This window comes from Apaloderma vittatum, unplaced genomic scaffold, assembly GCF_000703405.1.
Source record: "Apaloderma vittatum isolate BGI_N311 unplaced genomic scaffold, ASM70340v1 scaffold2261, whole genome shotgun sequence".
Taxonomy (NCBI): Eukaryota; Metazoa; Chordata; class Aves; order Trogoniformes; family Trogonidae; genus Apaloderma; species Apaloderma vittatum.
This window is the reverse complement of record NW_009699401.1, coordinates 481-13,697: the sequence shown is the minus strand read 5'-3', so window position 1 is coordinate 13,697 and position 13,217 is coordinate 481. Positions and strand designations below refer to the sequence as shown.

The 13,217-nt window shown below is 46.2% G+C and overlaps 2 protein-coding genes across 2 annotated transcripts in view; one reads left to right on the top strand and one right to left on the bottom strand.

Moving 5' to 3' along the window:
• Window positions 1–1,448, top strand: part of DLEC1 (deleted in lung and esophageal cancer 1) — a 39,031-nt gene extending 37,583 nt beyond the window's left edge. Inside the window, 2 exon segments of the mRNA XM_009878334.1 lie at window positions 1,326–1,411; window positions 1,414–1,448. Coding sequence (XP_009876636.1) covers window positions 1,326–1,411; window positions 1,414–1,448 — 121 coding nt within the window.
• Window positions 1,449–3,545: 2,097 nt separating this feature from the next.
• On the bottom strand, window positions 3,546–12,775 carry ACAA1 (acetyl-CoA acyltransferase 1; the record flags this gene model as incomplete). Its single annotated transcript, XM_009878332.1, is given in 12 exon segments — window positions 3,546–3,621; window positions 4,415–4,510; window positions 4,512–4,540; window positions 5,244–5,299; window positions 6,099–6,278; window positions 6,378–6,568; window positions 8,409–8,489; window positions 8,887–8,985; window positions 11,115–11,157; window positions 11,596–11,675; window positions 12,332–12,389; window positions 12,682–12,775. Coding segments are annotated over 12 exon segments (1,083 nt in total), but the record flags the coding sequence as incomplete, so codon positions are not given.
• Window positions 12,776–13,217: the final 442 nt, after the last annotated feature.

Below are 13,217 nucleotides of genomic sequence, written 5' to 3'. Positions count from 1 at the left end.
ATAACCTTTGCCAAGGCTAGGATTTAGTTGTGAAGAGCGGAGATAGGGACCCAAAGCCTTTAATTTCTTTGCTTTAATTAGGGAGATGCAACTCCTCTGAGAAAAACCAGGTTGCATTACAAATTACTTTCTTGAAAGTTGCCTGATGACAGCAGAAAGCTTAAGACCGACAAGTTTATGCCAGTAATTCCAGTGAACTCTGAACACTACTGACAGGGCAGTGTCAAGGAGCAAAATACAGGTGACGTGAGTTGCTGTCGTAACGCTGATCTCTCTGGGACACACCATGAGGTGTCCCTCGCTGGAGCTACTGAAATCTCAGTGGGGCAAAGCTGCTCTGAGCTCTCCCTGCTCTGACCAGCGTGAAGGACCAGAGACCTCCCCAGGCTCCTGACTGACATTTTTCTAGATATCTGAATCTGGAATACACCTGAAGCGCTTCTTTTCATCTAACAGCTACCCTGAGCAGCACAACTGGAAGCGCCTGGAAATAGCAAAAAAGCAAAGCTGTTGCTGTGTGGCAGCCAACTCCAATGTTCAGCTCCAGATGAAGAACTCCCAACACAGGCAGGGCTCAGGACTAGCATGTCATTAGTAAATAATTACATGCAAGGTGTGAGGTGATATTAATAATTCACCTCTCTAACTCAGCAGTCTTCCTGCAGGGGAATGCTGTCTGAGAAGGAAAAAAATAAAGAGCTGTCTCGCAGAACAGTTGTCTTGCCTCAGGCCTTTACAGCAGTGTCTCCTGGACGCAGAGAAGTCCTTCAGATGAGCAGTCTCAGAAGCATTGCACAGCATTAGCCTTGGGCAAACTACGCTGCAAGGCTGCTACTTAGTGCAAAACTACCCTTGGTGTAAGCTTTTTGATGTTCATTTACAATCTGGACCCCGCTGACTGCCCCTTGTCTTAGGGGAGTTGACAGAAACTTTCCCATTTCAAACTTTGTCACAGGGATGGCTTTCCCCATCGAGGCAGTGCCAGCATTTGCTCCCCAACACCATCACCCAGCAGAGCTTATTTATTTAACCAGAACAGAATTTCACAAGTAGGAAGATACTCAGGTTCTTTTTTCAAACGTGAAGATAATAATCCAACACCTTCGCTTCAGGTACAGCCCAGACCATCCTTTTAAATACCCTGTATGCAGCCATGGGCCAGGACACCATGAAGTGAGATTAAACATTAGTGTCAACTTGTGACTAGGAGCAGTTTATGGCTTAGGACACCATTCTCCCTTTTTTCCCTGCCCCAGCTAACCTTATCCTTAAACACAGACCTGCACTTGGCTCTAAGTGAACTGCCCTTGTGCTCTGCATTGTAGGAGCGACACTGAATACGAAGCTACTGTGACCGTTATGGGAATGCTGGGAGAGAAGCCTTGCAAGCTCCGGGTCAGGGGACAAGGGACACTGATGGAAAGCACGAAGACCTGTATTTGATCTAAGCAAGACAATGTGGGACAAATGTCAAGGCAACGGGCTGGATGCAGATGTGCCATCAGTTAAGCCTGTATTTTTGGCTACTTCAGTTGTTTTAATAGAGACTGGAATTTAACCAGAATGAAATTCTAAGTGAGGAGAAAAACAGCTCACGGTGCTTTAAAGAAAATGGTCATAATCTTATTCCGTGCTGTTACTTTTATTGCTGTGATAAGCTTACCCTTACCCCCAGAACTAGGGTCTGCAAAATAATCCATTTTAAACTGCAAAGCAGCTTTCTGGTAACAGGCCCAAACCCTTTGCCTATCACAGTATGCCTCAAACTACAAATAAAGTCCGTTCGTATCTTAAAAAGCAGCTTTTGTTTTGCTTTGTTTATTTGTCTGACATTAAAATGGACATTTACACATGATTATAGCAAGAATTAGCGAACAGGCCAGCATTCCCTGGGCTGTTCTCTCAGTGCCTGACACGAAAAAGGGAGAAGCCACCTTTCCCTGGACTCCTTGGAAAATTACCAAACCTGCCTGTTTCACCCTGCCTGGGTGCTGAGAACACCCCCCTCAGCTAGTGAGGGAGGAACCTTTCTTCCTTTCAATTCTTTTTCCTCACATGGTTCCCATTTACTCAAACTTCTCTTCAAATATTTTTAGTATCACTTTAGCTAAAGGTCAGTGAAATTCTCATTTCTGAGTTTGTAAAGTTTTCCATTCCCGTCATAAAAGGTTTGTGTTCAAGGCAGTGTGCGTGGGGAGGAGGGGGCTGCGACCCGCACTGCAGGAAAACAAAAGATGCACGAGGGCTGCCTTCTGCCCAGATTAAATATGAACCAGCACTGAGAACTCGTTTCACACACAGGAACCTGCTGATGCCTCTCTGCTCCTTTTAAATAATTTCATCTTTTTGCTCTATAATACAGCACGCGTGGCTGCTGGGCGAGACGGCTGCAGCGCAGGAATGTGAGAATATCAGACAGCTCTAACTAGTCATGACCTTCAACTACCAGTCACAGAAGGAAAAGAAACATATTGCAAGAAACCAATAGTATTAAGTGCAAAAACAAGAGCTAGGATGAACTTCAGTCCGTGTTACAAATTTAAACTTTCTGAATGTGTCCAAGACAATGAGTAACTTTCTTTTTCAAGTTATCAGCCCGGAGTTTCAGTGCCATTTCTGCTCAGAAGACGGAAAACAAAGAAGGGAGAACTTTTCAAGATGAAATACACATCTGTACTAGCACTGAAGTACTGAGGTGCCGCTGATGTTCATGTAGTGCTTGCAGTTAAGACTAATGCTGAAATCCATTTTCTGTTAGGTAAGTAAATATTATTAAGCATAAGCTTGTCAATATTAGAGTCACACAAGCCGATAATTAGAAATTAATTGTGAAAGATGTCATTTTCTTTCAAATTCCTGGCATTCAGCAATTCAGCAGAACCTTTCTATTCTACTCTGTGTAAATTATATTCTCATCCTCTTGCCTTCCCCCTCTGGAGGCTTGAGAGCAGCTTGGTTAGAAATAGAAACCTACAGCACATCCTCCAGCACAGGGACAATTTAAGACATCCCCAGCCTGTGATGTGGATGGACACAGTTGTAAAGGAAATGGTGTTGAGTCTTTGCACTGCTTTCAAAACAAGCTGTTCCAGGCTTCTCACAAGATTAAATCTTTCAAGAAAACCCTGGAAAAGCCTTTTCATGCACCCTGATGTTTTTGTTTGGAGCGACCCTTTTAGACAATCTGTCTTACGAACATGCCGTACCATGAACTACTTCTCTCTGATAGTGTTCAAAGAATAAAGGGATTGATTAAATTAGGAATATTCATTCATAATCACCGCACAAGGGCCTGTAGTTGAACTTCAGCTGAACTCATTTCTCATGTCAGGATGCTTTTTAACTCTGACGCAAATACCAGTTTCGCATTTTCCCACCTGCTCACCAGACGTGTATGATTCTTTTTTTTTCCCCTACTTTGCCACTTGTGCCTAAAATTTGTGGATCCAGTAACAAATCCCTGAATCCACTTGATTTCACAGTGCAAATCATTTGCAGTTACTGCAGAAGGCAGAGAATTAGCTGTTGCATCAGGACGCCAGAGTTTAGTTCCCTGGGTACTCGAACACTGCTGCAGCGCCCATGCCTGTTCCAATGCACATGGATACCACTCCGTACGCTCTGAAAGGAGAAAACGTGTGGAATTAAGATCAGGTTTAAACCATGGGAGGAGAAAAGAACAGAATAAATTTGAGCTACACCCTGCTGCTCTCCTGTGCCACCAAGAGATTCTAACTCTGGCGTGGGTCCAGGGTGTTGTTTGCAGAGCACATGGACATGTTTCTCTGCCTGTTTTCTGGTGCCAGAAGCAAGCTCCTCAGCCATCTGCCTCAGGCTTACCGGCAACAAGGTCAAGATCGAAGAACTGCTTTGACTCAGTTGGGTTGAGGAAGAAACTCTTTCTTTCCCACCTCCTAGCACTGCCCTTCACGTGGCTTTGCTACACAAAAATTCAAGGTCAATTTGGAGAGATGTGCAGGAGGATTTGTGGAAAAATAGAGTGGAAAGCCTGATTTCAGGGCAAGTTATTCCACCTGGTTTGAGGTGGTTTATCATTCTTACTGGATGGCTTGCCATCACTGTCAGTCTGCCCTCTAGGGCAGGGGACAGCCCAGCCTGAGGTGTTGTCCCAAAGGGAGCAGTGACAGAGCCAGCCAGCAGCCGCTACCGGCTTTCTTCCACACGTCAAGAAGATCCTGGGACCACACTTCACAAAGCCTGACACAGCCCAGCCTTACGGAGCTGCCAGCTCTGAGTGCTGACGTGCTGCTCTGACACCACCCGAATCGGGAATTCATTTCCAAAGCTATCGGAGGGATGGAGAAAGCTTAACCCAAACGGATGGTTACTTCTGAGCCTACATTACTTACGTAGATGTAAGGCCTTAAGGCTAATGCTCCTCCTCAGTACCTACCTCTTCCCTCTGCGCTTCAATTCATTGAGCAAAGTGACAACTTGACGAGCACCGGTACAGCCCAGTGGGTGCCCCAGTGCTATCGCTCCCCCCTTTTTTTTCGAGCTTTTCAACACAGTACACGGCCTGGGAAGAGAGAGGGAATGGTTTCACGGAGCTGCTCTCACCTCCGTTAAATTCTCAGCTCTCTTGCAAAGGAGAGCTTTGAGAAGATGGGTGATCTCGTCCACACAGAAAGAGGGAGAGCAAACCACCCTCGGGAACAGATTCATGGATATAATGAATTTAGCTCCCCATTGTGTCAGCTGCTCTGCGTTCAACAGTACCTGAAGGCCTGGCCTCAGCCAGACCATCATTCCCAGTGGAAACAAGTGAACTGCATTACAAATCCAAAGCACAGAGAAGCTTCGTCTCAAACTGAGCCCTTGTGCTTTCTTACAAGCATGTCATGGGTTTGTGGAAAACACTGTAGTGAAGTTTCTGCCTTTGATTAAGAACCTCCAAATTAGCAATCTGCACACTGATGCTCCTCAGTAATAAGTTACAGCCCTTGTGAAACAGATTTTGCAAGTTGGTATGCGGATATGGTAGTAAAGACTCCTTTTTATTCAGTGGATGGAATCTTCTGGTTTGTTTTGTGGTGTTTTTTTAGTATTAGGCTGTATAAGAAATGCCCTGCTTATTTTGATTTGAAGGAAAGGGGAAATAGTTTGCACATGTCGTTAACATTTAGCTGAAGATGTCACATGTGGAACCAGTTCAAATCTTCATTTGGAGACCAAGCTGCACTACCAAGCAGTGCAGCAACTCTAACAGGGTGATCACTCACCTGGCTTGCAAAGGCTTCATTAATTTCATATATATCAATGTCATTCAGAGTCAGACCTACGGTTCAGAACAGTCAGGATTTAAAAGACGTTTTTGCCTTATGACTATATCAAAGAGAATAAATCGCTCACAGCCTCCCCTTACGAATTCTAGTTCCACTGCACTAACAACAAGAAGAGGAGCAACTCGGCTCCATGTGGGGTAGCTACACTTGTACGTATGTTTATGTTACAGTGTCTAAAGACCACCAAATGTCACAGTTCATGGTACTGTATAACTGAGTTTGCCAAGTTTCCTTAGATTAAATACGATTTCTTTAGAGAGGGATTCAAGATCGAAGGGTATCTCATGACTGAAAGATAAAACCACAGCAGAGCCTGCGACCACAGCAATGACAGGCTGACACAACAATAAACATCAGCTATAAAAGCTATTTAACCCAGTGAGTACGATAAGAAGACTGAGGGAAGCCTGTTCACTGGCCAGATGCCATAATTGTAAAGAAAAACAAAAACCAAAAAAACTAACACGAAGTCCCTACCCCCACAAACTGGGCATATTAATGAAAACAGAACTACATGAAGACTAAATCATTTGCCACGTGTCAACAGTTTGCTGAAAGTTTGCAGGGATTTAATCCTGAGCTTCTTAAAAGTGAAATGACAATTCATATATGAGTCCAAGTGAAAAGTATCACAATAATCTGAGCCAGGATCTCTTTGCAGGATTTGAATTTAGGTTTGCTATTGCTACAGCTGGCAGCTGCACAGCCTAGAATAACGTAACCTGGAATTTCAGCCCGGAGAGCCGGATTTGCCTCGTGCCAAACGCCGTACGAACAACGGGCGGTGCTTACCCGCCTTCTCCAGCGCTGCAGGGATCGCGTAGGCTGGTCCTATGCCCATAACGTCTGGCGGGACTCCGACCACAGCGAAGGACCTGAGCACCCCCAGGACTGGGAGTCCCAGCTGTGCTGCTTTTGAGCGTTTGGCCAGGAGGACAGCAGCTGCTCCATCGCTGACCTGACTGGCATTACCTGTTGGAAGAGATCTATTAACGCTCTTTTTGCAGGAGCACGTTCTACGAGAAGGCAGGTAAACCCCAGGAACAACACTGACTTAACAGCAGAGCTGACCTGCTGTAGTGCTACCGTCCTCTTTGAAGGCAGGCTTCAGCTTTGCCAAGCCTTCCAGGGTCGTGGAGGGCCTAATCCCTTCATCCTGGTGCACGGTGATGGTTTTTCGGTTGCCCTGGTTATCTAGAACTGTGGTCTTCACTGGAACAATCTCAGTTTTGAACAGTCCCAGCTGCTGAGCTTTTGCTGCCCTGTAAAAGAGTAGGAAAGGTTAAAATATTCTGGAGGTGAACTGTGAGAAAACTAACACAGAGGAAACCAGTTAGCAAGAGAATGATCTAAGCTATGACCTGGTATGCAGGTACGTCATCGCTGAGTAGTGGATGGGAAGATGGGTGAATACTTATTTCAGACAACAATTCTTATTTCTGAGAGGTCAAGTAGGCTAAGCTTCCACATACACTAGTGATTTCTGACAAGGAATGGCTAAAATTTCACTCATTCCTGGGTTTGTCCTACTAAAGACAAGTTGAGCTTTATAGCACAGGCTTCAGGTACAATCTTCCAGCATTTTAAACGTAACCTTTCAAGCCAAAATGACTGAAACGTACGTTGCATAGTTCAGTGTGATTATGTAAGACAAGTTGAGCTTTATAGCACAGGCTTCAAGTACAATCTTCCAGCATTTTAAACATAACCTTTCAAGCCAAAATGACTGAAATGTACGTTGCATAGTTCAGTGTGATTATGCAGAAGGGCATCCCTTAATTTAGCAGCACAGGTGTGGTGAAGATAGGGTCTGGTCCCCGAGACAGCAATATTAGGGACCAACTGATGTGATCAGACCGATAGAAATCCTTAATTTAGCAGCACAGGTGTGGCGAAGATAGGGTCTGGTCCCCGAGACAGCAATATTAGGGACCAACATGTGATCAGACTGATAGAAATAGGCAGAACACAATTAGCTATATTAGAATTAGCTCAGGTTTTAGCGTAGTTTATTTCAAAAGCCTCCATAGTAGAGCTGAATTTGAAGATTTACCTTCCAGCAGCAGGGAAGAATATTCCCTTTATAGGGAATATGAACTGGACACTGAAAGCTTGTTTTATCCTCTTGCCACTTCACACTTCTACTAATAAAATGAACATACTGAATACTCCCAGGTAAGTGAGAGGTAGAGCAAAATGCTGCAGGGCAGATCAGTAACTCTGCACACATCCTGAGACCAAGGCCAGAAAATCACCCCTTTCCTCCTGCGCGAGGCGAGGATCGCGTTCACATACCCTTTGGCGTTATCAGCTCAATGTCAGTGAGAAAGGCTGCCATGCCAAGTTCCCTGAGAAGCGGGGCCAGAATTTAAAGGTTAACTGGCCTGTGCAGTGGCTTCCTGTATTAGATAAATAATTGGACCGGGAGGACGCTTAGAACAGAGCTCTGAAAGTTAGTTTAACTCTTTGGTGGCGGCAACTTTAACGTATCACCGCTGGACTGTCAGCACAGCCCCACGGATTCCAGGGGTCAGCTGACTTTGGCAGTGATTTAAGCGAAGAGAAAGGTTATTAGAAGTAGGATTGGACTTGCTTGGAGCCAAACACCTGCAGCAAAGAGAAGCCGTTTTCCCCACGAGCTGAGCAGTTCTCTAGAAGCAGCTACACTTAAATCTTTCCTCTTAGGAAAGGAACCTCTGCCGCCGCTCCCACAAACGATATCAAACGATACCGAGCCAAAGCTGCTACGAAAACATCACTCTGTGATTTCATCTCAGAAACCTCACAAAGGTTGTATCCTTTGGATGCTGAAAAAAAAAAATCACAGGGGCACTCGCTGCTCAAGGCTCACCGGCCTGGAGGTACGTGTGTGGGACCAGTCACACAGGGCCCAGCACCGCTCCGGGCTCAGGTTTCCTTCTCTCACAACCCGGGACACGCGCTGATCTCCGCTCTGACCATCTCGACCTTCTTTACTCAGTATTAAGGTTTGGAAGGCAACACGAAGCCTGCACTTAACCACTCCTGGGAAGCAGCAATGCACTGTCTATCTGCATTTATTCCGTTAAAAAAAAAATAAAAAAATTTTTAAAAAGCATTTACTTTTGTTGGGAAGCCAAGGCAAAGGCATCTTGCTTCTTTCGGGAAACTCCAAACTTCTCTGCCACATTTTCTGAGGTTATTCTGGGGAAAACAACATCACAGAATTAATCCAGCAACACATCTAATGGAGCTGCAGTTGCCTTCTACCAAGACAACACAAGGTGCAAAAACTGCCTTCAGTCTCAAAGCCTCCTGCTGTCTTCTAAACCTAGAACTGCTCAGCAGAAGCAGATTCTCAATCAAATCAAGGTTCAAATCAGCCTTCCTTCCTCATTAAGTCATTGAGCTGAAGACATAAGACAAGGAAACCTTTCATCAGCGTCGCTGATCTTTCCCCCACAATTAATCTTCTACTGCAACCAAAGCTGATGTCGACACGTATGGCTTCAAGCTCACCACGCTCCAATTGGAAAGTTTGGTCATCAAGGAGAGAGCCCATCCAGAAAACCCTTCAGCTTCGGGGAGAGGGAACACTTACCCCATGGGAATAAGGCAATCTCGAGCTTTGCTGTTTTCAGTCATGCTGGAACTGATATCGCCAGGGTTATTGGCACTTCTGAGGGACATCGTTTCCACGCTAAACACAAGAAAAATTGGAATTTGTCACAAGTGCTTTCATACCCCGTTTGTGGCAATCGCTTAAGACTGAGTAAAACTCAGTACCTTGACAACATGCCTGCCTATTACCCTACAGAGACGTGGTTAATAATTAAGAATTATCTGAGGCAGAAGCTCTTCAATCATCAATACAAGAATTATTATGAAATGAAAACAGACCGGTAGATTAAACTGGTCCTTGGTCACCAAGAACAGGATACAAATGTCCAACAGTTAAATCTCATGTTTCCTCAGCTAGAGAAGAACTGCGAACGCTACTGGCACTTTTGTCTGCAACCATAATGAGAAACCCAACATTCCAGGACTGGAGTTTCCAACGAGATCCTCAATGGCCATAAAAAGCCTCTTAGAGCTTAAGAACTGGTTGGCAGCATAATAAGTATTAAGCAACCCCAAGAAAGAGACTTCAGGAAGTTAAGCCATTTGCGTTCTGCAACACAAAGAATTTTAAGCCATAGATCCCCAAGGCTGCAGTCTTGTACCTACAAATGAGTTCACACATCAAAGACACACGAATTTAGTGCAGGAACATGCATCCATCACTTAGGACTAGTGAGATTTTGTTAAGTCAGTCTAGACCCTGAAGCCTAAGAAGGGAAGAGGGTTTGAATTCTACTCTGCATCACACAAATACACTCAGGAAGAGCAAATAACAAAGAAAATATTCCTAGAAAACACTAGACAAGGGGAAAATAAGATTTTTGCCCCAAGCAGCTCATGGTAAGGGCTGTCAGGAATTTAAACTACAGTATGGGACACTGCATGACTTGAGTTAAGCTGCACCTGATCCCTGAAGGAAGGTACAAATCAGGTTTTAAGGAGGTGCAAACCAGAGCTACTGCATTTTGTGTTGTCAGCCAGTATCTCTGCATCTACAGAGCAGGTGAGTCCACTCAGTGGAAGAGCACGGCCTGGGATAAGCCCAAAGCTATCGGTAACCTACGGATTTTGTGCCTTCATGGAGGACCCTGCTGGGTAGAGGCCAGAAATCCTCGCGCAATGGAACACAGCAGTTTGCATCCCCAGAGGTGCGAAGGCTGGATCCCAAATCCTTTGAGCCAAGCAACCTCTTGGGAGCGTTTTGAAGTGAATGAGTGAAAAGCATCAAGGTGGTTTAAGCACAAGCAGTCCCTGTGAACAGCAAGCGCTCTGCCCACACAGGGGGAACACGCCTGTCATGCTGAGCCGTTGATTTTGCAGCCGTCTAAGAAGGGACGGACGTTCTCAACATCACACCTTGCTCAACCAAGGACGTGCAGGTGTTGAGAAGCTGTAAATGTGTACATTTCTCTAAGGACAATGATTGCGCACAGTAATAATCCAAGAAAGACTAGAGTTAACAAGGTAAAGAAAAAGAGAAACTCAGTATTTTAGCCTCAGATTACTTATTTCTTTTTCTTCTTTTTTTTTAATTCATTCTTCTGAAGTATTTGAGTGCATGGTCACTAGTGTTTCTCCAAAGGCTACATAACCCTCTAAAAAACAAACACTTCCTGTGATGTTAAGACTGGAACAAAGAACAGCATGCCTATCCATCGCAGAAAGAACATCTCCTGCAAGTCTGCAGGACACTTATTAGCACGGGTACAACGTTAATTTCTATATCCACAATAGCTGCCAGTCTTCTACGATACTAATTAATCAGAGGTTAGTTAAAAAGGCAATTACAGCAGGCTCCTTCAGACTGGCAGAGCTTGCGTCCCACAGAAGGGCTGGAGAACCCCAATAAAACCATCTTTTTGCACGGCCTCTTATTGCGACCCCAGCAGATGTGTCACTGAGACCAAAACATCCAGGACAACTAAAGGCTTTTCAAGCACCCTCAGGCCCTTTACGACGACCCCATCTTCTGCCAAAGCACTCAGCAGCCTCTGGAAACACACAAACTGAATCTGCAGTCACCACTTAAACCCAGGTCCTAATTTTAGCATTTATTCACTCATTTTGTCAAATAAGGACTGCACCTATTTTCTTGGGCGGGAGGGATTGTTCAGCAGATCTGCCCGGAAAGGGTTTCTAACTCCTCACACAGGAGCTATCGCTGAGGGACAGGAAATGTAACCAAGTACCACAAAAAGACTTTCTTACCCGCAGGCCAAGCCGATGTCATAGGACCCATTTTGGATGCCACCTGTAAGAGCAGCACATGAACACTCTTATTGGCATTATGAGCAAAAGCACGTCCCTTTCAGCTGCCGCTTCACAACCACCCGAGGACCCACCACAGCCAAACGGGGCGTTCCCTCTGCCCTCCTGCCGGCCAGAATGTGAGCCAGGTCAAGGAGCTGATGGGGCTGAGGACGAGCCATGACCTGACGTGCAACCAGAGAGGACAAGGAGGGACCCTTCCAGAAGCTGCCTGATGTGGAAGGGATGGCAGAACTCATCCTCAGAAACCTACGTTCCTTCTCTAGGGGTAAACTCAGTCACTCCAGGGCATAAAAGCATTAAACTAAAAGCAGAAGGCATTATCACTATTTTTACTGCTGAGAGAGACTGGAGGACAAGAGAAAGGAGTGCTTGGGGCGGGGCAGGCATCGACTCCCATCCAAGTGTGCAGACCACTCACCAGCTATATTGATAATGGCCTGCAGCCCGGAGGAGCACTGCCGGTTCACACTTGAGCACGGCACTGTTTCTGGAATGCCACTAGAAAATAAAAACAGAATCGGCAAAGACTCAGCGACAAAACCACGCAACAAACCAAGCTTCTGAAGACACCGCTAAATCACTTGATTAAACTTTAACCCTCAAGTTCAAGACAGATTCCTTGATACATTTGTTGACCTACTTTGGTCCTGCACCAAGAGGAACCAAAGTTCACAGATAGTTTCCATACTGGGTTTGCAAGCGGCTCTGTGCTGCTTCCCTGCAGGTCCATCTTCAGAAGGGCCTCTGTAAGCAAGGCCCTCTCATGTGCCTAGTTCCTGAGCTCTGAGCAAGGCCAAAAATATTGAAAAGTTCTGCAATATTCATAACTCATGGATTTGGGACCCCACGCAACACAGCTTGGCAGCACGAAGAAGCAGCTGGTGCAGCTGGGAGCCTGGAAAACAAAATCTGCCGCTTCTGAGGCTCAACACGGGCAGCACAAACAGATTAAACGGCCCCATCGCTTCCGCCTCCCTGCCCCTTTGCCATCATGGTTCTTCAAATGCTCGCTCAAAGTCTAATTTCTAGGCAAAAGGAGATCTGCCGTGACTTCCCGGGAGTGCACGAGCGGCATCGCAACCTCTGACCTAGTGCTGCCCCATGGCCACGGCCCAGGAAGGAGAGGAAGAACCTTGATCTGGTTGAGAGTTTACCTTAGAAACTGTGCAACTCTTGCAATCAAAGCACCAGCTCCAGGCTGCAGCACGTTTCCTGAGTGCAAAGATACGATTCCAGTCAACCGGTTGCATTTCTCTCGCTGTTTGCCACAGGCCTCGAAGGGACGTGACCACCACGAGGGCTCGGTACCAGCCGGCACCTGGAGCAGAGTCTCATCGCTCCACAGAACAGTCACAAATGCTCGATTTCATAAACCTGATGCTACGCGCTCACCCCATCCAACCCCACAATACTTGCTGGTACCCCACGGGACACCAGGAGCTGCCTGTCCCAGGGAGACAGCCCGGCCGGGAGGTTCAAATTGGGACAGCAGCTGTTTGCTCACCCACACAGATGTCTCCCAGGGCCTCAGGACGCAGGTTGACATCCTGAAGGACAGCAGTCATCACGGCAGACAGCAGCTCATCAGGGGTGGTATCCTAAGAGCACAGGGGTGTTAGTGCCTCTTGGCCAACGCTGGTACCTGCCCCGTTGTCACTGGGTCACACAGAATGACAGAATCACAGAATGTCAGGGGATAGAAGGGACTTCTAGAAATCTAGTCCAGCCCCCCTGCCAGAGCAGGATCACCTACAGTAGGTCACACAGGAACACGTCCAGGCGGGTCTGAATGTCTCCAGAGAAGGAGCCTCCACAACCTCCCTGGGCAGCCTGTGCCAGGGCTCTGTCACCCTCACAGGGAAAAAGTTGTTCCTAATATTTTTGTGGAATCTCCTGTGTTCCAGCTTGAACCCATTGCCCCATGTCCTGTCATTGGATGTCGTTGAAAAGATCCTGGCACCATCCTCCTGATGCTCACCCTTGACATATTTATAAACATTTTTGAGGTCACCCCTCAGCCTCCTCTTCTCCAAGCTAAAG